Source organism: Juglans microcarpa x Juglans regia, chromosome 6D (assembly GCF_004785595.1).
Source record: "Juglans microcarpa x Juglans regia isolate MS1-56 chromosome 6D, Jm3101_v1.0, whole genome shotgun sequence".
Classification (NCBI taxonomy): Eukaryota; Viridiplantae; Streptophyta; class Magnoliopsida; order Fagales; family Juglandaceae; genus Juglans; species Juglans microcarpa x Juglans regia.
The window spans coordinates 34,953,231-34,976,738 of record NC_054604.1 but is presented as its reverse complement, the minus strand read 5'-3'; the positions used below and the strand labels follow the sequence as shown (position 1 = coordinate 34,976,738).

The window sequence follows — 23,508 nt, the reverse complement described above, 5'->3', positions numbered from 1 at the left end:
AAGTTTTTTCTTTATTTTAAGAAAAAAATTGAGGTCTGAACAAAAGCTGTGAACACACGGAGGCGGAGCGGCTTCATGATGAGAAACATGGGGCTCCCTCGTGATTCACGTATCTGTTTGTCCTCTTGGGCGGGGATCTCGACGAGACTAGTCTAATCAACGGGTGAGAGTGCGACAGCTGGGACCACGAAGACTCGGTCTGGTTTCTTTTTTCTTTTTTCTTTTTTTTTTTCGGGTGCGTGCACATATCTCTTTTTTATTTATCGTTATTATTGGGCGGCGAAACAGCTGGTTTATTTAATTTCAGCGACTGAATCAGACTCGGGCGGGTCTAGAGGCGGGCCCCGGTCTGGAGTAAATCCGTGTTGACGAGGTACATGTCGGGATTCGAGTTGTCATCACGTGGACCTGCACCGTCCGTTAATTATGGGGTTTTTTTTTTTATTCTTTTCTTTTCTTTTGGGCAACAGATGATATGAGACAGTAGTGGGAAATAAGGCAAGGGAGAAAAACCGTGCCAACAAGTAACTACGTTTTGGTGAGTAAAAGTAAATAACGAAGAAAAATTATATTATTGTATAAATAAACTACTGTAGAATATTATTAGTATTTACATAATATAATTTAATTAGATTGAGAGATGAGATGAGATGAGATGAGATGAGATTTGTGTGTTGAAATTTATGAATAATAATAAGATGATCTTAACTCATCTCTCAATCTAAACTGACTCTAAGTAATGTGAAATATGTATTTAACAAACTGACCTGCTTGATAATATAATAACTCAACAATAGAAAGTGAGATCGTGAACTCGTGGACCTTGTTGAAGAAAGAAAAATATAAATCAAGGAGAAAGAAGAAATAAAATGCTAAAAATAAAAGTTGTAACAAATATACGATGCTAATGAGTTCTTACATATCTAAAACAAATTCATACGCGAGTACCAAAGTCGTATATAGAAGAGGCCGTACGGATTAAGTTTTTATGACAGCCATTATAGATAGTAGCCTACCTCGATCGGTAATTCTCATGTAATATAGGTAGTTTCAATTTGATTGCGGTTATAACTCAACTGTTCAGTCTACATAACATAGTCAAGTGAATGCATGTTTTGTGACAACCCAATCTCCATGCTATTAACTTTATCCAGCTATGAGAGTCTCTCGATTACCTCACGTTTGCACCATATATATATATATATATGTATGTATGTATGTATGTATGTATAGAAAGAGACACACGCACATACATATGCATATATATATCCCTATATAATAATCCACATGGCTACAAATTTATACGCATATAGTTTTATAATCATGGGCATGCAAAGCTCCTTTAAACAATTTTAATAGCATGACATTGTTGACCGTTTCTCAAGGAGACGTATGTGAGAATGAGTCTATCACTTAAGAGTCTTTAAAATGGTCTAACACTCTTCTATCACGTTGATAATTGATCCCATGAATATAGGATCACGTGGGACACGTAAACACTGAAGTTTGATAGAGGCTTCGGCTATAAATACAGTGTTTGGTCCCCATACTCACTCACTCAATTCACTTCGATATTACACCATCTAAATAGAGTGGAGAATAGTTTGGAAGTGCCAAACACAGATAGAAATACAGCAAAACAGTGAATAGTATCAATAGCCGGAGGTATTTATTTCTTGGCATTAAAACCTATCAATTCTTGTTTCTAAAGTGTAATTCCGCATTCTAGAATTATTTTTAGTCTAACAGTTGGTATCAGAGCAAGGTTTACCTCTGCCTTGATGTTTAAAATCAAAATTCGGTTCATCTCTGTTTTTTGGCCGAAATTTTTCAAAATTTTTAAGTTTTGATTTTTAGATGGTTTTGACTTGAAAAAAGTTTAGAAATAATTTAGAAATAGTTTTTCTAAACTTTCTATGCTTAAAAATGTGATTTTTGAGGTGAAAAATGGTTTGAAAATCTTGTTTCTGCATGCTGTCAGGAGTCTGTATCCCGTATAATGATAAACGATACGTCATTTTCAATTTGATAAAAACGACATGTCGTTTTGTTTGAAGCAATTTTATCCAGTATAATGATAAACGACACGTCGTTTTTAATTTGATGAAAACGACATGTCGTTTTGTTCAGAAGCCATTTAACCAGTACGATACTAAACGATACATCGTTTATAAGGTTGACAAAAATGACATGTCGTTTACATGGCTTTTTTTGTTTTAAATAATATGGAAAACGACACGTTGTTTATATGGGCCTGTTTAAAAAAAAAAAAAAAAAATTCTCTTCCACTTTTATTTAGATAACTTGAAAAGTGGGTTTTTTTGGGGTCATGCCCTTTATGCTTATATTTTTTTTTTTTAATTATATACAATTTGGATAATTGTAGTGTAAATTTGTTTATTCTGCTCATATTTAGTTTGCATGAATTGATTAATTTTGCTTTATATTAATACATGCAATTTTTGGATGAGTATATAGTTTATAACATGAAATTAAATGTTATGCAGTTTTTATTATGCATTTTTTATGCTTATATTATGAATATTTTGTGCATAATAATAACATGTTAGTATTAGTTAAAATTATGTAATTCATAATATTAAGCTAGTCTTATGCAATTTGAATGTCTAGTGATCCATATAATTTTATGTTAATTAGAGAATAGCCACAGCATCTTTAATTAAGTAAAATTATTATGATTGATTAGGATCACATAAAGAATATTAGACATTAATTGTAATTAATTATACTTAATATAATAAATTTTATCCCACAGGAATTTTTATTATATTTATATTATTAATTAGGATAAAATATCAAGTTATTCATAAATTACCCACAGGAATTATGAATTAAGTAAATAATTTGATAGTTTTATCATAAAAGTCTAAGATAGAATATACATCAAATTATAATATACCCTTTAGAATTATGAATTAAGTAAATAATTTGATAAAATTCTATCATATATATTAATTGGATTTACTTGAATTAAAATTTAGCCCACAGGCAATTTTATGTCATTAGATTCAATTTTTAAAGCATGATTTACATTGGTAACATATGAATATTTATTTAGACCTCAATTTTAACATAAGCATGTAATCTATATGCAATTACACAACCTACAAATTTCTCTGATATTCGTTATGATATCCCTGAACTTAAGGGAGATAATTACAAAGTCTAAAAGGAGAGAGTTCTTCTTCATTTAGGATGGATGGACATAGACTATGTTATTAGGAAAGACGAACCACCAGCACTGACTGATACCAGCAATGCAGCAGCCATCGTACTTTATGAGCGATGAGAGCGATCTAATCGCCTCAGCATGATGTTCATTAAGACTATAATTTCTGCTGGTATTCGTGCTTCTGTCGATCAGCATGAAAAGGTCCGAGACTTGCTAAAGGCCATTGATGAATAATTTGTCATTTCAGACAAGGCACTAGAAAGCACCCTAATCATGAAGTTCACATCCCTAAGGCTCACCAGTGTGAAAGGAGTGCGTGAGCACATCATGCAAATGAGGGACAATGTGGCTCAATTGAAGAAACTCGAGGTTGAAATGTCAGAGCCATTCCTGGTGCACTACATCTTGAACACCCTCCCGCATCAATATGAACCCTTCAAAATCTCATACAACACACATAAGGATAAATGGTCAATTAATGAACTCACGACCATGTGTGTTCAAGGGGAAGGGAGACTGATGATGGAACAAGGTGAAAGTGCAATGCTGGCAACGCATGGAAGGGGCAAATCTCAAGCCAAACTGAAAGGAAAAGACAAAATACCTCCCCAATGTGGTATTAAGAAAGATTCCAAGTGTTTTTTCTGTAAAAAGAAAGGACACATGAAGAATGAATGCTCCAAATTCTAGAAATGGCTTGCAGACAAAGGTAATCCAACCTCACTTGTTTGTTATGAATCTAATATGGTTAATGTCAATATTAACACATGGTGGATTGATTCTGGATCAACAATCCACATTTCAAATTCTTTGCAGGGTTTGCAAAACCTAAGAAAGCCAGTGAGAAGTGAGCGAAGCATCTTATCAGGAAACAAGATGGGCTCGCACGTGGAAGCTGTAAGAACTTGCTATTTAATTTTATCTAGTGGTTTTGTTTTAAAGTTGGAAAAGACCTTTTATGTTCCAAGTTTCTCTACAACTTGATTTCAGTTTCAAGACTAGTACCTTTTGAATATTCCTTTAATTTTTCAAATTCAACATTCAGTTTATTTTATAAATCTGATTGTGTTGGGAATGGTATTTTGTCTGATGGTCTCTACTGCATTAATTTACAAAACAATACCACTTATGATTCAATGCATGTTCACACTGACACTAAAAGATGTGTTATTAATGATGATTCCTCTAAATTATGGCACCGGAGATTAGGTCATATCTCCATAGATAGAATTAAAAGATTAGTAAATGAATGGGTACTTAATACTCTGGATTTTACTGATTTTGAGACTTGTGTGGACTGCATAAAAGAAAAGCAGATCAACAAGTCAAAGAAAGGTGCCAATAGGAGTTCAAAAATATTAGAGATCATACATACTGATATATGTAGTCCAGACATGGACTCACATGGTCAGAAATACTTCATCTCTTTTATAGATGATTACTCACGATATATGTATCTCTACATGCTTCATGACAAGAACGAAACATTAGATGCCTTTAAAATCTTTAAGGCTGAAGTAGAGAAACAATGCGATAAGCAAATTAAGATCGTGAGATCAGATAGAGGTGGAGAATATTATGGTAGATATACAGAGAATGGACAAGCACCTGGGTCATTTGCAAAGTTCTTCAAGAGCATGAGATTGTTGCACAGTACATCATGCCTGGTTCACCGGACCAGAATGGTGTAGTAGAAAGAAGAAACCGAACATTATTGGACATGGTGCGGAGTATGCTTAGCAGCTTCAATCTTCCTAAATCATTGTGGGCTGAAACACTAAGACTATAGTGTATATATTAAACCGAGTTCCAACCAAGACTGTTCCTAAAACGCCATTTGAATTATGGAAAGGTTGGAAACCGAGTTTGCGACATGTGCGCGTTTGGAGATGCCCGTCTGAGGTGAGGATTTATAATCCACAAGAGAAGAAAGTAGACCCAAGGACCATTAGTGGGTATTTCATTGGATATGCTGAAAGGTCTAAGGGTTATAGATTTTATTGTCCATCTTACAGCACTAGGATTGTGGAATCAATAAATACAAAGTTTCTTGAAAATGACTTGATCAGTGGGAGTGATCAAACCAGGAACATAGTTTCTGAGAATGATCATTCAGAATCTCAACCTTCTACCTCAAGTGATAGAATGATTATTGTTTACAATACCCCTCAAGTACAAACTGGTGTTGAACAACCAATCATTGACATTCCACAAGCTGCTGATGATGTTTTAGTAGATCAAGTAGTTCAAGAGTTGCCAACAACTTTTGAACAACAAGTTGAACCACATACTTCTCATGAAAATGATGGTGCAACATTCAAAAGATCTCTTAGAGTAAGGAGATCAGCAATTCCTAGTGATTATGTTGTGTATCTGCAAGAATCTGACTATAACATTGGAGCCGAAAATGATCCCGAGTTCTTTTCACAAGCCATGAGTTGCAAAAAATCATAATTATGGTACAATGCCATGAAGGAAGAGATGAATTCTATGAAGAGTAATGAAGTCTGAGATCTTGTTGAGTTGCCTAATGGTGTAAAAGCCATTGGATGTAAATGGGTCTTTAAAACTAAAAAAGACTCATTGGGCAACATTACGAGATACAAGGCGAGACTCATTGCTAAATGATTCACTCAGAAAGAAGGAATCGATTACACGAAAACTTTCTCTCCTGTATCTAAGAAATATTCATTGCGTGTTATTTTGGCATTAGTAACCCATATTTACTTAGAGTTGCAACAAATGGATGTGAAAACAATATTTCTTAATGGAGATCTAGAGGAAGAGGTTTACATGAAACAACCTGAAGGATTCCACTCTAGTGATGGTGATCAATTGGTTTGCAAGCTCAAGAAATCCATATACGGTTTAAAACAAGCATATCGACAATGGTATTTGAAATTCCATAATTTAATTTCTTCATTCGGTTTTGTAGAAAACGTTATAGATCAATGTATATACCAGAAGGTCAATGGGAGTAAAATATGTTTTCTTGTTTTATATGTGGATGACATTTTGCTAGCAACCAATGATAAGGGTTTGCTGCATGAGATGAAACAATTCATTTCCAAAACTTTTGATATGAAGGATATGGGTGAGGCATCTTATGTCATTGACATTAAGATCCATAGAGACAGATTTCAAGGAATCTTGGGTTTGTCTCAGGAAACCTACATTAATAAAGTTTTAGAGAGATACCGGATGAAGGATTGTTCACCAAGTGTAGCTCCCATTGTGAAGGGTGATAGGTTCAATTTGAACCAATGCCCAAGGAACGACCTCGAGAGGGAACAAATGAAGAACATTCCATATGCTTCTGCTGTCGGAAGCCTAATGTATGCTCAGGTCTGTACAAGACCTGACATTGCATTTGCTGTAGGAATGTTGGGACGATATCAAAGTGATCCAGGTTTAGACCACTGGAGAGCTGCAAAGAAAGTAATGAGGTGCCTTCAAGGAACCAAAGAATACATGCTTATGTATAGACGAACGGATAATCTAGAAGTAATTGGCTACTCAGATTCTGACTTTGCTGGCTGTATTGATTCACTCAAATCAACATAAGAATACATATTTTTGATGGCCGGTGGAGCTATATCATAGAGGAGTGACAAACAGACTTTGACTGCCACTTCTATTATGGAAGCCGAGTTCGTCTCTTGTTTTGAGGCTACTTCACATAATGTATGGCTTAAGAGTTTCATTTTTGAGCTTAGAATTATGGATTCGATCTCTAGGCCATTGAGAATGTATTGCGACAATTCAACTGCTGTTTTTATGGCTAAAAACAACAAAAGTAGGAGTCGGAGTAAACACATCGACATTAAATATTTAACCATAAAGGAACGTGTTAAAGAAAATAAAGTGGTCATTGAGCACGTAAGCACTGAACTAATGATCGCTGATCTTTTAACTAAGGGCATGCCACCGTTGAAATTCAAGGATCATGTAGTGAACATGGGACTTGGTTCCATTATATAATTTTTCATTGTATGAACAATGTTATTTTAATGAAATTCATAAATATTTTGATGTTATTTCTCATATTGATGTGCATCTTAATTTAAATTTTGAGAAAAATTTATCTATGTTGGACCAAAAATAAACATATGGTTTATTCATTAAGAAATTGTTCCCACATAAATTATAATGTTTAAAGAATAAATACATAGTAATACATGGAAGGTAATACTCGTCATTAGAGGACCTATCGCCATGATTCATGTATTTATTACTTAAATGGAGATTATCGATGGGTTTAAGATGAAATCTTTGATTAGGAGTGTGGACCAAGTGAGAGAATGTTGACCGTTTCTCACGGAGACGTCCGTGAGAACGAGTCTATCACTTAAGAGTCCTTGAAGTGGTCCAACACTCTTCCATCACGTTGATAATTGATTCCATGAAAATGGGATCACGTGGGACACGTAAACACCGAAGTTTGATGGAGGCTTCGGCTATAAATATAGTGTTCGGTCCCCAGACTCACTCACTCAATTCCCTTCGGTATTACACCATCTAAATAGAGTGGAGAATAGTTTGGAAGTGCCAAACACAGAGAGAAACACAGCAAAACAGTGAATAATATCAATAGCTGGAGGTATTTATTTCTTGGCATTAAAACCTATCAATTATTGTTTCTAAAGTGTAATTCCGTATTCTATAATTGTTTTTAGTCTAACAGACATGTCATTTCATTATAAGATAGGAAAATCTTGCTTATCTACGTTTAGTGAGTAGTTAATGATTTTTTGTAATTTGTTGGACCATTAGGGGTTCTAACCCCTTTTAAAAAATTGCAGTGCTTGGTCTTGATAGATAATCATATAAAATCAATTTTTAAATTTTTAATGGAAAGAATAGTTAAATACATATTTTTTTTTCTCAATTTTTTTTACCATCCCGGTCACCATGTTTTAAGTCATGAGAATTGCCAAGTTTATAAATAAAATTACACATAAAATAATTACATGACATGATTTGATATGTTCTATCTAATTTATAGTAAAAAAAGCTTTGCAATTGAACTACTACTACAATTTGCTTTGCCACTTTGTCCATGAACAGTTTTACATAATTATGTGCTCTTCTTTATAACCCTCATATATTAAACGATTTAGGGGATGTATTCAGATTAGATGAAGAACTACTTTGTACTGGTCAGATGAGATGAGATGAGATAAAATGAGTCGAGATTAAAATTAAAAGTTGAAGAAAATATTATTAGAATATATATTTTTAATATTATTTTTATTTTAAAAATTGAAAAAATTAAATTATTTATTTTATTTTATATAAAAATTTTAAAAAATTATAATAATTAAATGAGATGAATTTAAAAGAATTATAAAAATAAAGTAGACCTAAGCAATGAATGATTTCTCAGGCCTTATAATATGGACTTGTAGTGCATTTGGGCTCCCATACCTTGGATCCAAAACTTGGGTACAAATTTTCCTATTTTATAAAATATGTTCTAATGTTGCAAAAAGCATATAGTGTTTCGCTTTTTTTTTTTCCTTTCTAAAAGAATATAAAAAGCATGCTGTTTTCAAGACAGAAAATATATTAATTGTAACAGAATAAAATAAAAAGTTAGATAAAGTTTCAAAATTTCTTTGTGAGATAAGATAAAGTTTCAAAATTGAATGGAATAAAAGGAATTAAAAAGTGTTTTGTCACGAAGCCCCGATGCTTAAAAACAGATGACACGTGAGGGAGTGGGGGCAGACATGCATTTTACACATTTGGCGCTACGAAACTGCGTTTGATGCTTCGGTCTAATCCAATCTCTCTCTCTCTCTTCTCTCTCTCTCTAACAAATTACTGGTTTTGCAACTTACTAGAGGTGGATAGCAGGTAAAAAGGTCAGAAGAAGGAAGACGACGGGGAGGTAGATATGGGAAGGGTATTTGTGGTGGAGCTAGAGGGAAGGTCATACAGATGCAAGTTCTGCAAGACCCACTTGGCTCTCGCAGACGATCTTGTCTCTCGGGTACTTCTGTTCTCTTCCTGATCCTCCTTCTCACCATTCTAAAGATGGCTGTTTAGTTAACAAAATCAAATTATCTATCTTATCTAATCTTATAATTATTACGATATTTTTAAATTTTTATTTAAAATATAATAAATAATTCATTATTTTCATATTATAAAATAAAAATTATATTAAAAAATTATATTTTAACAATATTTTATAACTTTCAACAAAACTTTTCGACTCATCGTAATCACGTAACCAAACGAGTACTTAAAAGTGAGTCAAAAGTGAATGTTTTCTTTGTTTCCAATTTCTGGTAATCAGGCCTCGTTTATTTTTATGGAAAAGTGATAAGGTGAGATGAGTTGAGATTAAAATTTAAAATTAAAAAAAATATTATTAAAATATATAATTTTAATATTATTTTTGTTTTAGAATTTAAAAAAATTGAATTGCTTATTTTATTTTGTACGAGAATTTAAAAAAATTATAATAATTAGATGAAATGAGATGAGATGAGTTGAGAAATTTTCTGAAAAGAAATGAGTTCTAAGAATCATAGAAATATGTAATAGTTTCTTTTGCTTGTAAATTAATCCCGGGATTATGTGTGGTGCACTTGTTACTGGATACTTATATACTATCAAGTTTATACGCCATTTTTCTTCAGGCTATGTTGATGGCAATATGTGAAGAATTACTCTTTTTTCTATATCCTGGATCCTCAATATATATGGGTATTGAATGCGATATATGGGAATAGATAAGTTGTCTCGTGTCCATAATTTAACATTACATATAGTTTGGTACTGGTTACTCTTGATGTGGTTAAAAAAGAAGTGTGTCAATGATGATGCTCTGCGAGTTTTCCTGAGTGAATAATTCTAGGAAATTCAGGTTGTGGCCAAGGTTTCGTCGAAGCGGATGTACGCCGCCAACCTATTGCTGTCTGCCCTCTTAGGTTCTGTCATTTCACCTGACCAGTGCATGGAGATCTAGGATACTTGAACCTGGATTAAATGGTGCATCAGATAGTCAAGTTGTTCCCGTGGCTACATGGAGTATAACATACTACAAAAAGACATTTATTGTTGTCTATGACTCTATTTAGTATTTACTACAAATAGAAGCTGTTTCATGCTTTGGAAGACAATTTTTGAGTCTATTTGTCACCTACATGAACAACATGGTATAAGTTTATATCTGTTTATAACTAATTACAACACGGGGCTGAACTTCAGCTTAAGAACTTTGGCAGTCGGGTTAACTCTTACTTTTCTGGATGTCTTGTAATTTCAGCTCTGACATCGAATTTTCGGGAAGTGTTCTCTACTATACTCTGCATGTTCTGAGATTGCAACACTTCATATCATCATATTTGATGAATTTTCTTACTTATTGAAAGGATAAATATCAATTGAGCCTCTTAGGGGAACAACTTGCAGTCCATTTGATCTTTTCAATTGCATGTCTTTTCTAAATAAGGATGTCACTCGCCCAGTATTTATATTGGGAATGCTTAGCAGCATGATAAACTCTTTTTGGTCTGATTTTCACCTTGTCTTTTGGTCAGGCTTTTCATTGCCTTCGGGGAAAAGCATACCTCTTCAATAATGCGTGAGTTCCTTTTTTTTTAAAGGACTACAAGTACTGGAATATGATTTTGTAGGAATTATTGTATGCTTACTGTGTTTTCTTTTGGAAAATTAAAAACCGAATCATAGTTGAGTTCTATATATGTTCCTTTTATCTAAACGTATTTCCCAACAAAAGCAAAATTAGATGTTTCTACTACTACCCATTTCTCTCCCTAACAATGTCTTTAATGTACTCCCTAACAATGTGGTTGAGAGTTTTTATTATACTCTCAGCATTCCTGTACAATGTCTTTTCTTGTTTTTAATGGGAAGGCAAAGCAAAACTATTTCTTCTTTTCTCACACAACTAGAAGGAAGTGACTACTGCTCACTTTATCTGATTGAAAACTGCTTTTCTTGCATTAAGCTTGTAACTGGAACTAATATTAGATACAAGGGAAATGCTTTGTTTTCCCTTTCAAATTGATATTCCAACGTTAAATTGATTCACGTATTTGTCTTGATTTACGATCCAGGGTGAACCTCGTAGTTGGAGCATTAGAGGAGAGGTTGATGCTTTCGGGATTGCATACTGTGGCGGATATATTTTGCTGCTGTTGTGGACAGATTGTTGGATGGAAATACGTACTATCTCTCTTTCTCCCCTTCCCTTTGTGGCACACATCTACAAACAGAAATTCTTAATTTAGCAAAGCTGAATGAGGGGTTGCCAACTTTTCTAACCTCTACTGCATTTTTTGCACCTAGGAGGCTGCACATGAGAGGAGCCAGAAGTATAAAGAAGGGAAGTATGTTCTTGAAAGGTGTAATCCTCATTTCTTCTCTTTCCTTCTATACCTCCTGCTGGCATTGAGCGGACTATGTTTTTACTTACTATAAAATCCCATATACATATCCATTAACAGAAGGATCTTATATGTCCATTAACAGAGGGAGGATCGTGGATGAAGCTGACTTTTCTACCGAATTCTATATTGATACTCGCCCAAGCATGAGTGATGCTGAAGACCTTTAGGATCCTACTCCATTTGTTCAAATATTTTAGTAGACATTTTACACAATTGAGAAGAGATTTACGGCTTATGTACGGAATTATATAATAATCATACTGTCTTATTTTTGCGATCATTAGGGAACATATTCATTCCTTTTAGATTGTACTACTCTGAATGCTAATGTACTCTTGAGTTGCATGGACTGTTACTCAACCAAGACATCTCCATGATCTGAATATGTTGTGATCTGATCTGTGCTAGACGTTGTAAATAGACAAGAGGTTCTTTTGCAACAATGACATTCTTAAAGGTTCCCAAAGCTTCTGTTTTCTCGTCTTAAATGACTCAAATTTCAGTTCCCATTTTTGTGGTTTATATGAGTACAGGTTTGCAATTTGAAAGGGGGGTAATTTTTTACGAATTCTATTTTAAATTGAAGGGGCTTATTTTAAAATTTGATATTTAAATAATTTCTTTTAAATAGGTTTTAGATAAGTGCCTTTCATTATTTCAATATATATCCTCTTATTATTGGGATGTTAAATAATTAAAAAAATATTTATACTTATTTTCAAATCATTTAATATCACGAAACAGATGATGTTCCATAAAGAGAAAATGATAAATAATATTTTTTTATCATCTTTTTGACTATCATCTTTCTTCCATTTTATGTGGAATAAAATGATTGTATATATTTATTAGAGGAGTACTATATCAGTATATCTACGAAAGAATTACTCAAATGTAATTTTATAAATTGATATAATTTTATATGATCCAGTAGATTTATTTTACAATAAAAATAATTTTATAATTTGACGAACTATATCAACTTACATCAGTTTGTGAAATTATTTTTATGTAATCTCTTTGTGACCTAAGTATTTTTCTATTTTTATTATATTTCATTTGATGCTAGATCAATATCACGTGGTAAATCCTGTTTAAAAAAAATCACATGATAAAAAATGATAAATAATTTTGTAATGAATAATTAATTACTCAAAATAAATATGTATATATATATATATATATACACGCACAAAGATAGGTGCTTTTGTGAAGAAGGTGCAAAGAGGTTGGCCTGTTTGGCAATTGGCCCCGCTCGCTTGTTGGGTACCATATTCTTGTTTCATGGTAGTCGATCAAAGATTAAAGAGTGGAGTCAGAGAAGCAAAGGGGGTTTTGGTCTAACAGAGCGCAAAGCAGGACTGCTTTCAATTTTATTTCGATCACAATTCTCCGAGGATCTACCACCGTTTGGTTTTTCTTTCTTCTTCTTTTTTCTTCTGTTATATTCAATTTTGATTGTTGCAGGTAACCCAGATGGGAAAATCCTCTTCTCATAAGAAAAAACGATCCAGGAAGAATTCCTCTCAGGTAATCTCTCTCTTGTGTGTATATATATGTTGGGTGTGAAACGCCTGTGTTTTAGATTTTTCTGTTCCCCTTTCCTTTTTTCGAACTGTAAAAGACTAACCGTTTGTTTGGTTGCTGAGAAGATCTTCAGAACCATGAAGGTTATACTTCTTTGTTTAGTGGGCCTGCGTAAATGAAAATCATAGGATTTTTTTTTGTAAGTAAAGATTAAAATTTCAGAAGCATGACCACAGTGGGAGTCGAAGCCAGGACTTAAACTCTGTTAAGCTGATTGGTCGCATTCGGCATTATTTTAGATGGGGACTCTTTTTAAGTCTTAATTTTTGGGAAAAGCTAAAAAGTTGAAAATTTTAATTTTAGTTTGCTTAATATTTCTTACTGTTTATGGTCTTTCATTTTGTGTTTATAGTGCCAACTTATATATGCACGTATGTCACTGGTTTAGGGGCCAACTAAGAAGAAAACTAAGAGTAGGAGCAGGAGATATAATAAATCCAAGAAGATTCGCTACCATGACGATTCTCTTTCTCATTCAAGTGATGATGATTCAAGGAGTTTCATGTCAGTGTCATGTTCTGGTTCTGAGGATGACTATAGAAGTAGAAGGGCTCGATCTCATACTCGGAAAGATCTGAAAGGCAGTAAGAAGAAGGATCGAAGGCGCTCTTTTAGCCGTGAAAGAAGTGAGGAGTCTCATCGTGTGAGGAAGAAAATCGGGTCAAAGAGGAAGGGAGGTTCCGATTTGGGGACAAAGACCCACAAGAAGAAGAGGAAGCCTAGTAGAGAAGTTAGTGTAAGTTCTATGAGTAGTGATTCGTGCAGCTGTGACGCTCGTCAGGTTGGGAGTACTAGCAGTCACGAGAGAGAGTTTGAGAGGCAAAGCCATAGGGGCAGGTATGATGGAAAAGAGAGAAAAAAAGGGAAATTGGAGAAGGTTAGAAGTGGAAGCAAAAGGAGTCGATATAGGTCAAGGAGTTGTTCTTCATGCAGTCGGAGCAGTGAGGGTGATGAATATTGGAGTGAGGTGAAAAAGGCAGGTGAGAACAATATGAAGCGGCTGAGATCTGTTATTACGGTTATTGAAGAGAAGGAGGGAAGATTTTCAGACAATGATGAGTATAAAGAAGAGATTGTATATGATAATGATGATTACCCTTCTTGTAGAAGCAATGATAGTAATGATGGGGGGCATAAAAGGGAATTAGATCATCGGTCAAATGTTGCATCTGATAATAACATGATGGTGGTGAATGAGAAAAAAGGAGAAGAACCTGTTGTTTCGAACATCAGAACCACTGACCTCACAGGAAGCCTCAAGGATGTTGAGGGCCAACGCAGTAGGACTAATCCTAGCAGCTGTATGGTCGGGACAATTGACTTTGTAAAAGGAAAAGTGACTGAGGCTTCTGGTGGTTTGAATGGTGAGGATTTGGAGTCAACTTTAAGACAAAGGGCTTTGGAAAACTTAAAAAGATTTCGAGGAGGTTTCCAACCAAATGCAAATACTCGTACCGGTAAGAAAGATAATAGTTATGGAGACATGAAGCAATCATCGACTGTTAAATCTGAAATAGTTCAAATTAAACTTCCCAAAGAGGATGGTGTTAAAACTGTTGGTGGTGCCAAGTCCTGGAAAGGGGATGGTTCTAAATCAGTTGGTGCAACCCAAGAACTAAAGGAGATCAGTGTGCCTGCTCTGAGGAGCAATTCTATCAGTTACTCACATAAGAACGAAAATACTTCATCTGGTACGGAGGGTGACTACCAATCTGTGACTGCCAAGCAGGAAATTGCTTGTGTACCGGATCCAATGGCTGTTGCTGGTCAGCCCAGTGAAAAGCTTAATTCAGCTGTTGTTTCTGAAATTAACATACCAAAGTTGGCTACTCCAGCGTTGAGGCATAATTCTTTTAAGAATCACAATACTCTGAAGGAAAGGTCTGCCTTAGATGAGCCTCGTCAAACAAATTTGTTGGTGAATAAGAGTGCTTCGGTTGAGTGTGCCCCTGAAACTGCTCAAACTATGACCCCAACTAGCAATAATAATAATAATGAAGATGTTAAAAATGCACGTGGTCTTGCTGCTCCTGAGTGTTCTTCTTGCATCAAGTCTACATTAGCCGTGGACGGTTCAAATAAATCACAAGATGAGACTACAGACGGCTCACAGTTTGAGCAGAAGACAATGACTGTGATGCGAGGTGGTGAAATGGTGCAGGTGAATATTGCCATCTGTCTTATATCCTGCATTGCTCTCTGAGGGAGTAAGGTGTAACCATTCGATTTTCTAGTTAAATGTTTTACACTGCTAAGAAATATAATGTATGTTGTTCTAATATTGTTTTGTAGGTGAGCTACAAGGTCTACATACCTAAAAAAGCCCCTGCTTTCACTAGAAGGCAACTTAAGCGCTGATGTTAGCACCTGCAATAAGGGGTACTTTTCTGAGGACTTTCATGGCTTCAGACGACGGTCAAATGTCAAAGGAGGCATGTCCCGATAAATCAGAAGGTATAAGAAACTTCTGCTGGAGTGACTCGTGATTTTCTGTTATGTTTTGTTTTTACAGCATCTGTAGCCTTAGTAAGCAGAAGAAATTCTTTGCAAAGTAATCATTTTATAGCTATTGTAATAATGAATGACCCTATCTCAGTTTAGTTTTTGTTTCGGTTCTTTCGGAACTACTCTGTTCAAATTGTTCCTTTTTTTTTTTTGCCTGCTCGCTTGGGACTATTGTCTGATGAAATGCAAACGGCTTGGGCTGCTAAGCGCAAGTGCGTAGGTTTAAATCTTGAGACCTGCGTTGTGGCCCAGGCGTACTTGCACTTACCTGCGACGGCCACCCTGCAGTGGCCCGGACGTCAGTGGCCACCAATGGCCGCCAGGGCGTGGTTGCACTGATACAAATCCCGTAGTCTTTGAGCCATGCCCGCATGCACTACAGATTATACACTGATCGAAGGTCAAAAAGATCAGTTCGTTCTAGTCAGGTAAAGCAGGTGTTCACTCAATCCAATGTTAAATTAACAAGATCGTTTAAGTAAATGTTGTAGCACCAATTAATGGTGAGTAGAAACTCAGACTCAATTACAGCTTTGTACAAATCTACCGAGCGTACACCAAAGGGCTTGACATCGAAGGGCAAAGATCAGCGTTATATGCCAACTGCTCAACTTGTTAATCAGAGCAGCAACCTCAGCTGTCAGCAAGATTTCTCGTCTTTCTGCCACTCACACAGACCCAACCATCCATCTCCGACACTGATATGCTGTCTAAGGATGGCGAATATCGCTCTACTATATATGGAAGCTGCATAAATTCATGATACACAACAATTTATAAGTGGATTATGTATCTCAATTACTATTTAAAAAACAAAAAGGAAAAAGAAAAAGAAAATTATAAGTAGACTATGTTAACATAATGAATGCCAATAAGACAATAATTCGACTAATTACTTGTTCACATCACCATTTTACAGTGTTCTATAGTTGTTATCCATAACTTGAAAGTTTAAAGCAATTTGTGCCCTTTACAATCTCCACCGCGATGAGTAATTACAATTTAAAGCCAAATCATTAATAGCAGTTAATGCATTATTGAAAATGATTGAAATCTCAAGTTGACAACTTCTTTCAGGTTTAGAATGATGCTGCAGTACTATTTATTTAAAGCGTGGTTCAGATAAGTTATTCAACTGAAAGAAAAGAAGGGGTAGTAGAAGTTTAGAAAAGTATTTCTATTGTGTAATGTTTGTTGAGCTTGCCACACTGCCATAACTACATTCTTTCTAGGGATTAGGGCAATCTCCACAATATTTCACCTAGGCGCGTGTCATGTGTAAATGCAATGAACATCCAAGCCAGAAGATACCTGCTGGGATAAAATACCAGAGAGGCCGATGATTGCTCCATGCTTGGCATGAGAGACAATATCATCTGCCAAATCCAATAGAGGATTTAGAAGTATATTTGCAATGACCACATCATACTTCTCTCTTCCAGAAATGACCCCCATTCCATTTGACTTCTGTTCTTCCACAACTCCACATGTCTTTGCATCCATTAAAGGAGGGCAGCTTTTGCCAGAAACCAGGTGTAATTGCATTTTATCAGGTGTCATGTTATTCAGAGCAGCATTCTGGCGTGCAGATGTAATTGCTTGGGGATCTATATCAATTCCAACTGATAAGGCGGCACCAAACTGCACCAGAAGTAACAATAAAGTAGGATTAGTTGGCATTATCAATAATTCATTGCCTTAAAGAAAATAATTTGAAAAAAAGAGAGAGGAAACCACCGCTAAATTTGGAGCAGTAAGCAAGGCATATGAAAAGGGAAACAATTAGAAAAGCAGCACTAATGTTCTACTGAAATTATATATCTATGATAGAGTCATGATGACCAAGAAAGTCATTGCATTCTAGAAAATTTCCAGGTAACACCGAGGGAGACAATATGTTTATCATAGTGTTAATGAATGAGGTTTTGTTTTCGTTGAAAGTTTTAAGGTTGACCTGAATACCTTAAGGGCTGCGATTGCGAGAACTCCAGAGCCTGTGCCATAATCCAAGACGAGTTCTCCTCCTCTTATTAGGCTGTGTAATAGCAACAGACACATCTTAGTGGTAGGGTGCTCCCCAGTTCCAAATGCTAACCCAGGATTCAGAATTATATTTGTTGCCCAAATATTCTGTGGAGTAAAGAAAAGCAAGTTATAACTATTCCATTGCATTTACTGCAGATAACACATTCTTCGTTGTAAATGAAGTTTTGCAGCTATAGGGTGTAAGAATGCATAAAAGAAGCAGAAAAGCCTATGAGATTTTTCAGAAGCAACACAGAAGTTATTAAATATAATGGGCAACGCAGAAGTTGCTAATTCAAAATGATCATACAGGAGGAGTTCTCCACTCTGGCACAACCCAAATTCCTTCAGTAACTTCAACTGGATGAAATGATTCCTGTAAAAAAAATGCAAAAGGAATTTGAGTCAAACATTGATACAAAATAATTAAAAATAAGAGTTAGTCATCGTAGCTCTATATATGTGGTCTATTGAGCACAATAAACTTAGTTATTCATGTCGAGTATAAAAAAGAAAAGATCCATAAATAAATGTTCTTACTTATATTTCTATTATACAGATATACAAGGACTCAATAAACCTAAAAGATAAGAATATATCTTCCTGCAATGCACCCAAAAAATAACCAATTTTTAAAATCAGTCAAAAATATCATGTTTATAATAATAAACTATCACTGAGTTGGTTCCCATACATCATATTGCCCCAAAATCGTTTGAATGGAACAGTATCCTCTTTTCTTGAATTGTTTAAATAGGCTCTGGTTCAATGTTCTCAACCAATGGATTTGCATCATATGGTACAGGAACGGAACATGAGAAAATATCAGTGCCCATCAGCCTAAGGGATAATTTGTAAATTTTACCGATAGGCACTTTTGTGCTCCTCAAAGTACTCATTCATTGCGGCAGTCAAATCATTATTGGTGGACAGATGAGTTGTTCTTTTTTCACCATCACATAAATGACAGATACACAACAGATGAAGTACAAGACAAGCAACAGAAACAAACCAAATTAGAAGTATTTCACTAGAATAAAACAAATCACCATAACAAAATTAATACTGCAAGAGAGAGTACATGCAAGCAAATCAACCTGAGTTTTCTTTATCCAGTTGTACTGCTCACCCATTTTGACTTCATAATCAGGAATTTCTTTCATGCCTATAGAATTAGAAGCATGTGAAATGCACATATTTACGTCCTCGCCTTCAGGAAATATAGTATTAATAAAAATCTGCACAACAAGTTATTTGTCAGTGAACTTTTTAAACAGAGTTTACCTTTGTTAATACCCATAATTTGTCTTCGTTGTTACCAAATCTCAATGAGTCAATTGGCTGCCAATGTTTAGCTACTGTAATCTATGCACATTAGCTTTTTATGATTCAGATATTAATTGTGCGAAGCACCACATATGGAAGCTGGAGAGTACAACACATGATCACTCTTTCAAAGAGTGTGTCATCTTTTTGAAATGCATGCCATTTTGTATGCACCACAAGTTAAGTTTTGAGTTATCTCAAGAGCAAAAAAAAAAAGAAAAAAAAGGGAGGGGGAGGGGGGCATTACGTATCAAAATCTAAACAGGAGGTAAAGCATTTACAGGAATAAGTCAGTAAAGCCTTCTATACAATTTATTCATTATAATGATAGCATTCACAACATATCCAATCATGTAGCCCATCCACTCCTTAAAAAGAAGAAAAAAAAAAAAAAAAAAGAGGACAGTAACCCTAGCCAATACACTCCTAGTTATACATATAATTCTGTTAATAGTATGTTTCTAATGCCTTGCATTCTTGCACTGCTATCAAACTCCGATCTGATAAATGGACTCGACCAAATTCATCTACTAATTTCAATGCTCTGGCTATGACTCCTAATTCTCAACAGGCAAGACATGCACAATCAAACCCAAATAATTGGGACAAGAAACACCTGAAAACTTCAATTTAGGTTTGGCTGCAGCTATTTTATCATGCATGCACTTATTAAAGAAAAAGAAAAAGAAAATTTGTCATGCATGGAATCTGTATCACTTTATCAGCATAATCTGAAACCCCAAGTTTAATCACATCCAATAATCCAGAGGAGACCCATTCTTTTGGGGCATATTCAACTCTCAACATGATGCATTACAATTTATCTTCGTCTTTCACTCTTTATCAAAGTTTTTTCTTGTGATACCAGATTTGTTACCGCACGATTGTAGCCCACAAGCACTACTGTCTGTATTCTATATGCTTGCTGCATAGACTACACCAGAATTCTTTCCCATAGCTGCAGTGCCATACACAATGTCAGAGCATCTTGCCTCGTTGTTGGTGATAATAGAGGATCCGAATATATGATTGCAATGTAATCTTCTATTTATTGCTTATTCCTCATTACCGTTTAATAACTCCATTGATTCAAAGAAGAAGCCGGGCAGTAAACAAAAGAATAGAGACTAGGACAGTGGCATACAACATTCCAAATTAAGCATAATTAATTTGAAGAGGATCCACCTTGTCAGAATTCTCAAAGGCATCTTCTTCATCCATAGAGGTAGAACTAGCACCAAAGCATAAAAGAGCTTCTGAAAGCATATCCTGGTCAACATAATGCTGTCAAACATTTGCCATTTCACTTGGCTTAACAAATCCTTGATTAATGAAACAGGCTCTATATCCAACCACACATGGCCAGTTCTAGGAATCTTTTTTCACCATTCTTCCTGTAAAGCAGAATACTCCTGAGACCCCACCCTTTCTCTAAGCTACTTGTTAATGTATTCTTTATATACAAATTCTGACAAAGTACTGTGTTAACAGAGGTTTGTTATAATAATAAACTAGATATGCTTGTGACAAGTATTATAAGTTACAAAAAATTTGAGTTCTTCTTACCATTATGAAGTTACTCTTTTACAGTCGAAAATAAAAGTGAATTACACTTCGATTACTTTTTTCAAAAATTTCTTCAATTTCTGCATTATCATCGGAGTTCTTATTTTTCCCGTTATCCAAGAAAGCAGTTGTGCATTATGTCAGTTACATAATAAAGTTTAATTACTAACCGCACACATATGAGTTCTTCAATCTAGGGGAAGAAACAGAACAGTAAGTACATTGTGTCTCAGAATTTCTACTAGAAATAAAACTTGGAGAGGAAAGAAGCTCACAGCCGCATCTTTTGGACAGCGAATGTGGACGGAGAGGTAGGGAGAAGTAAAGGACTCTGTATTTGTGGGAGTAGAAGAAGAAGTTGAAAGCTTTGCGGTGATTGAACGTGAGGCCCATGGTGAGCGGTCCCTCGCCTTGTGGCTTGTGAGCAAGAGAGTGAGGGGAGAACGAGATGCGTGGATGAGACAACGACGTGAGACTATGTAGGAAAGGTGTTTGAATAAAATGCAGACAGAGGCCGGCATCCTGTGTTTTTTGCGTTGCGTTTGCCGAAAACGGAACGTACCGAAGAAGTGGATGTCGACTATTAGGACCTTAATGTCAAAAATCGCACAACAGTCTGGAATGAGAGAAAGAATCATTCTCGGCTCACTATGACAATCTAAGCCTCGTTCAGTGTAGTCAAGAAACCCTAGCGTGGTCTAGTGTGGCTATGTGTACGTCCATGTCAATGAATGCAAAATAAATATTGAGAATGTAAAAGAGAGGGAGATACACAAATTTATGTGATTCGGCATAATGCCTACGTCCACGGAATTTTTGGAGAGGGAATATTTACTATAATAAGTTTATTTACAGTTCCCAATAGCTTCTCATTTTTCATTGTACTGGAGAGATATCGAATATATTTGCTAGAGAATATGTTCTCGTTGTAGCCCTTTTCGAGAGATTGAAGAAGTTGTCGAAGAAATCGCTGCCCCTTGAAGTAGTCTGGCTATTTTCTTTTATATCCCCCCTCTTTTAGTGTGCTCATAGGGAGTGGTGAGGATGGGTCGTTTTTCCCTTGCGTCTTTGACATCTTTCTCCCTTTCCATTTTTTTCCTTCATCTCTTATCCTAATACTCTCCTTTCCTTTGTCCACTCCTTGTTGGCTCATCGGCCAGCACACTCCACGGCCATGGCTCGTCAGCCAGCTCACTCCACGACCATGGCTCGTCGGCCAACACACTCCATGACAATGGGCTCATCGGCTAGAGCACCCTACGACAATGGACTTGTCGTCCAACACATTCGTCGCCTAGTCACTTCACGGCCATGGGCTCGTTGGCCCTCACAATCTTCAGCCAGCCACTCCACGACCACGGGTTCGTCTACTAGTACACTCATTGTCCATGGCCTTAGACTCCTCACCCACAGACCCTCCTGCACAGCCACCATCAGACCGAGCTGCCTCACCCAACGCGGCCTAACTCCAAGGCACGTTGCATTGCCCATGCATTGTGTTGTGCCAGTCTTGCTCGGACACCCTCTGCTCAAACAAACACATCAAGCTCAGTTATCTTCCTTGGCCAACGCTTCATGCAGTGTGCAACCTGTAACACCCTGAAACCTCCACCACTAGGGGTGTAACCGGTCCAGTTTTGGATAAATTTTAGAACCGAACCAATATATACCGATTTTGAAAATTTAAGAATCAATACGGACTGATTCACCACCAAAATATGAACTTGCGATTTTCTCAGTCTCGGTCCGGTTCGATTTTCTGGTTTACCATTTACACATGTGACATTATGTATGTTTAATATTATATTTTTTAATACTAAACTTAATTGTGAGAATTTAGTATTTATCATTAACCATTATTAATTCTTTAATGTTCAATTATAGTAGTATAATATAAGTAGTGTCTAACTTATCAGTGAGATTAATAAACTTGAATAATAAGATTAAAATAGTATAATTAGTGTCTAATTATACCAGTATATTAATTTTATGTTATAAGATTAATAGATTTGAATAATAAGATTAGAATTTCATGTTATATTAATTAGAAATGTAGCATAAAATATATATAATAATAATATAAAAATTATATATGATATAAAAAATTTAAAATATATTTGTACCGGTCTGGTTCGGTTTAAACTGGTTTTCAAAATATGAAAACCGGTACCGCACTAGACCGGTTACAAACCGAACCCCGGTTCAACCGATTTTCTGATTTTTTTCTTACTGCTTCCACCACGACGAGGACCGTGTTTGGTCTGCCCACTGTCATGGATTGCCAAAAAAAAAAAAAGAGAAGAAGAGCAAGAAGAGAAGAAATGACAACCAACTGCGTGCTATTTCAGTTAAGCAAAAATCGATTTCAGCAACTAAAACTCTCTGGTTTGTCTTTCTCAAAATTTATGTAAATTTTATTTATGCTAACAAAAGTGATTCTTGTAGTGCGGAACATCGGCTGCCTAGCCCCACTCGGGCAATGCTTAGACATCCAAGTTTGTGAATTGATTTCTCGAAATTAACATGCACACAGGCACCCCGAATCTTTGTCATCACCAAAACATGGCGGCTTGCAGGCAACGCCAAGAAGCCTTAAACCGTCGTCACGCTCCGACGGGACAATTCAGGTGCACAAACCTCACACTTGTGATTGAAAATTGTCTAAGTTAACCTATTTGACTTTCGTAGCTCGGTCAAGCACACTAATTGTTTGCACCAATTCTCGAACTTCTGGCAACGAGAAGACCAGGGGAGCCAAGTACCGTGTTTCCACGGGCTTGCCTCATCCCTTCCCTCAGTCTACGGGGGCGAACAAGAATAACCACAGGAAGGCATCTCCACCAGCAAATATTGAGTGTATGCACTCATTACATAATTGCT

At 35.7% G+C, this 23,508-nt stretch overlaps 3 protein-coding genes across 8 annotated transcripts; 2 read left to right on the top strand and 1 right to left on the bottom strand.

Moving 5' to 3' along the window:
• The first annotated feature begins 8,836 nt into the window (after positions 1 to 8,836).
• Positions 8,837 to 12,062, top strand: LOC121236029 (protein yippee-like At5g53940). Of its 3 annotated transcripts, XM_041132519.1 has the most exons (6): positions 8,837 to 8,971; positions 9,053 to 9,188; positions 10,747 to 10,790; positions 11,287 to 11,395; positions 11,519 to 11,574; positions 11,702 to 12,062. In XM_041132519.1, exons 2-6 carry the CDS (start codon positions 9,093 to 9,095, stop codon positions 11,784 to 11,786), a joined length of 390 nt encoding a protein of 129 aa, XP_040988453.1. In that variant the 5' UTR covers positions 8,837 to 8,971; positions 9,053 to 9,092; the 3' UTR covers positions 11,787 to 12,062. The 3 variants fall into 3 exon arrangements, with proteins under 3 accessions (XP_040988453.1, XP_040988452.1, XP_040988454.1); XM_041132518.1 differs by lacking the exon at positions 8,837 to 8,971 and having other exon boundaries at positions 8,978 to 9,188; XM_041132520.1 differs by lacking the exon at positions 8,837 to 8,971 and having other exon boundaries at positions 8,978 to 9,188; positions 11,677 to 12,062.
• A 763-nt stretch (positions 12,063 to 12,825) lies between these two features.
• LOC121234371 lies at positions 12,826 to 15,830 on the top strand. The gene is made up of 3 exons (XM_041130295.1): positions 12,826 to 13,149; positions 13,595 to 15,367; positions 15,499 to 15,830. Exons 1-3 carry the CDS (start codon positions 13,096 to 13,098, stop codon positions 15,562 to 15,564), a joined length of 1,893 nt encoding a protein of 630 aa, XP_040986229.1. The 5' UTR covers positions 12,826 to 13,095; the 3' UTR covers positions 15,565 to 15,830.
• Positions 15,831 to 16,112: 282 nt separating this feature from the next.
• On the bottom strand, positions 16,113 to 21,341 carry LOC121234372 (ribosomal protein L11 methyltransferase). 4 transcript variants are annotated; one of them, XM_041130296.1, is made up of 7 exons: positions 20,904 to 21,340; positions 20,248 to 20,331; positions 18,834 to 18,974; positions 18,047 to 18,112; positions 17,674 to 17,841; positions 17,023 to 17,352; positions 16,113 to 16,458 (listed from the first exon to the last, which is right to left on the bottom strand). In XM_041130296.1, exons 1-7 carry the CDS (start codon positions 21,264 to 21,266, stop codon positions 16,345 to 16,347), a joined length of 1,266 nt encoding a protein of 421 aa, XP_040986230.1. In that variant the 5' UTR covers positions 21,267 to 21,340; the 3' UTR covers positions 16,113 to 16,344. The 4 variants fall into 4 exon arrangements, with proteins under 4 accessions (XP_040986230.1, XP_040986232.1, XP_040986231.1 ...); XM_041130298.1 differs by having other exon boundaries at positions 20,799 to 20,933; XM_041130297.1 differs by lacking the exon at positions 18,834 to 18,974 and having other exon boundaries at positions 20,904 to 21,341.
• Positions 21,342 to 23,508: the final 2,167 nt, after the last annotated feature.

Coding starts and splice junctions, on each gene's coding strand:
- LOC121234371 (XM_041130295.1), top strand. CDS start 13,096: ATGGGAAAATCCTCTTCTCATAAGAAAAAACGATCCAGGAAGAATTCC. Junction 13,150..13,594: donor CCAGGAAGAATTCCTCTCAG/GTAATCTCTCTC, acceptor TCACTGGTTTAG/GGGCCAACTAAGAAGAAAAC. Junction 15,368..15,498: donor GAGGTGGTGAAATGGTGCAG/GTGAATATTGCC, acceptor ATTGTTTTGTAG/GTGAGCTACAAGGTCTACAT.
- LOC121234372 (XM_041130296.1), bottom strand. CDS start 21,266: ATGATTCTTTCTCTCATTCCAGACTGTTGTGCGATTTTTGACATTAAG. Junction 18,975..20,247: donor CCTTTGAGAATTCTGACAAG/GTGGATCCTCTT, acceptor CTTGTTGTGCAG/ATTTTTATTAATACTATATT. Junction 17,842..18,046: donor CAGAGTGGAGAACTCCTCCT/GTATGATCATTT, acceptor TTTACTCCACAG/AATATTTGGGCAACAAATAT.
- LOC121236029 (XM_041132519.1), top strand. CDS start 9,093: ATGGGAAGGGTATTTGTGGTGGAGCTAGAGGGAAGGTCATACAGATGC. Junction 11,396..11,518: donor AGATTGTTGGATGGAAATAC/GTACTATCTCTC, acceptor TTTTGCACCTAG/GAGGCTGCACATGAGAGGAG. Junction 11,575..11,701: donor GGGAAGTATGTTCTTGAAAG/GTGTAATCCTCA, acceptor GTCCATTAACAG/AGGGAGGATCGTGGATGAAG.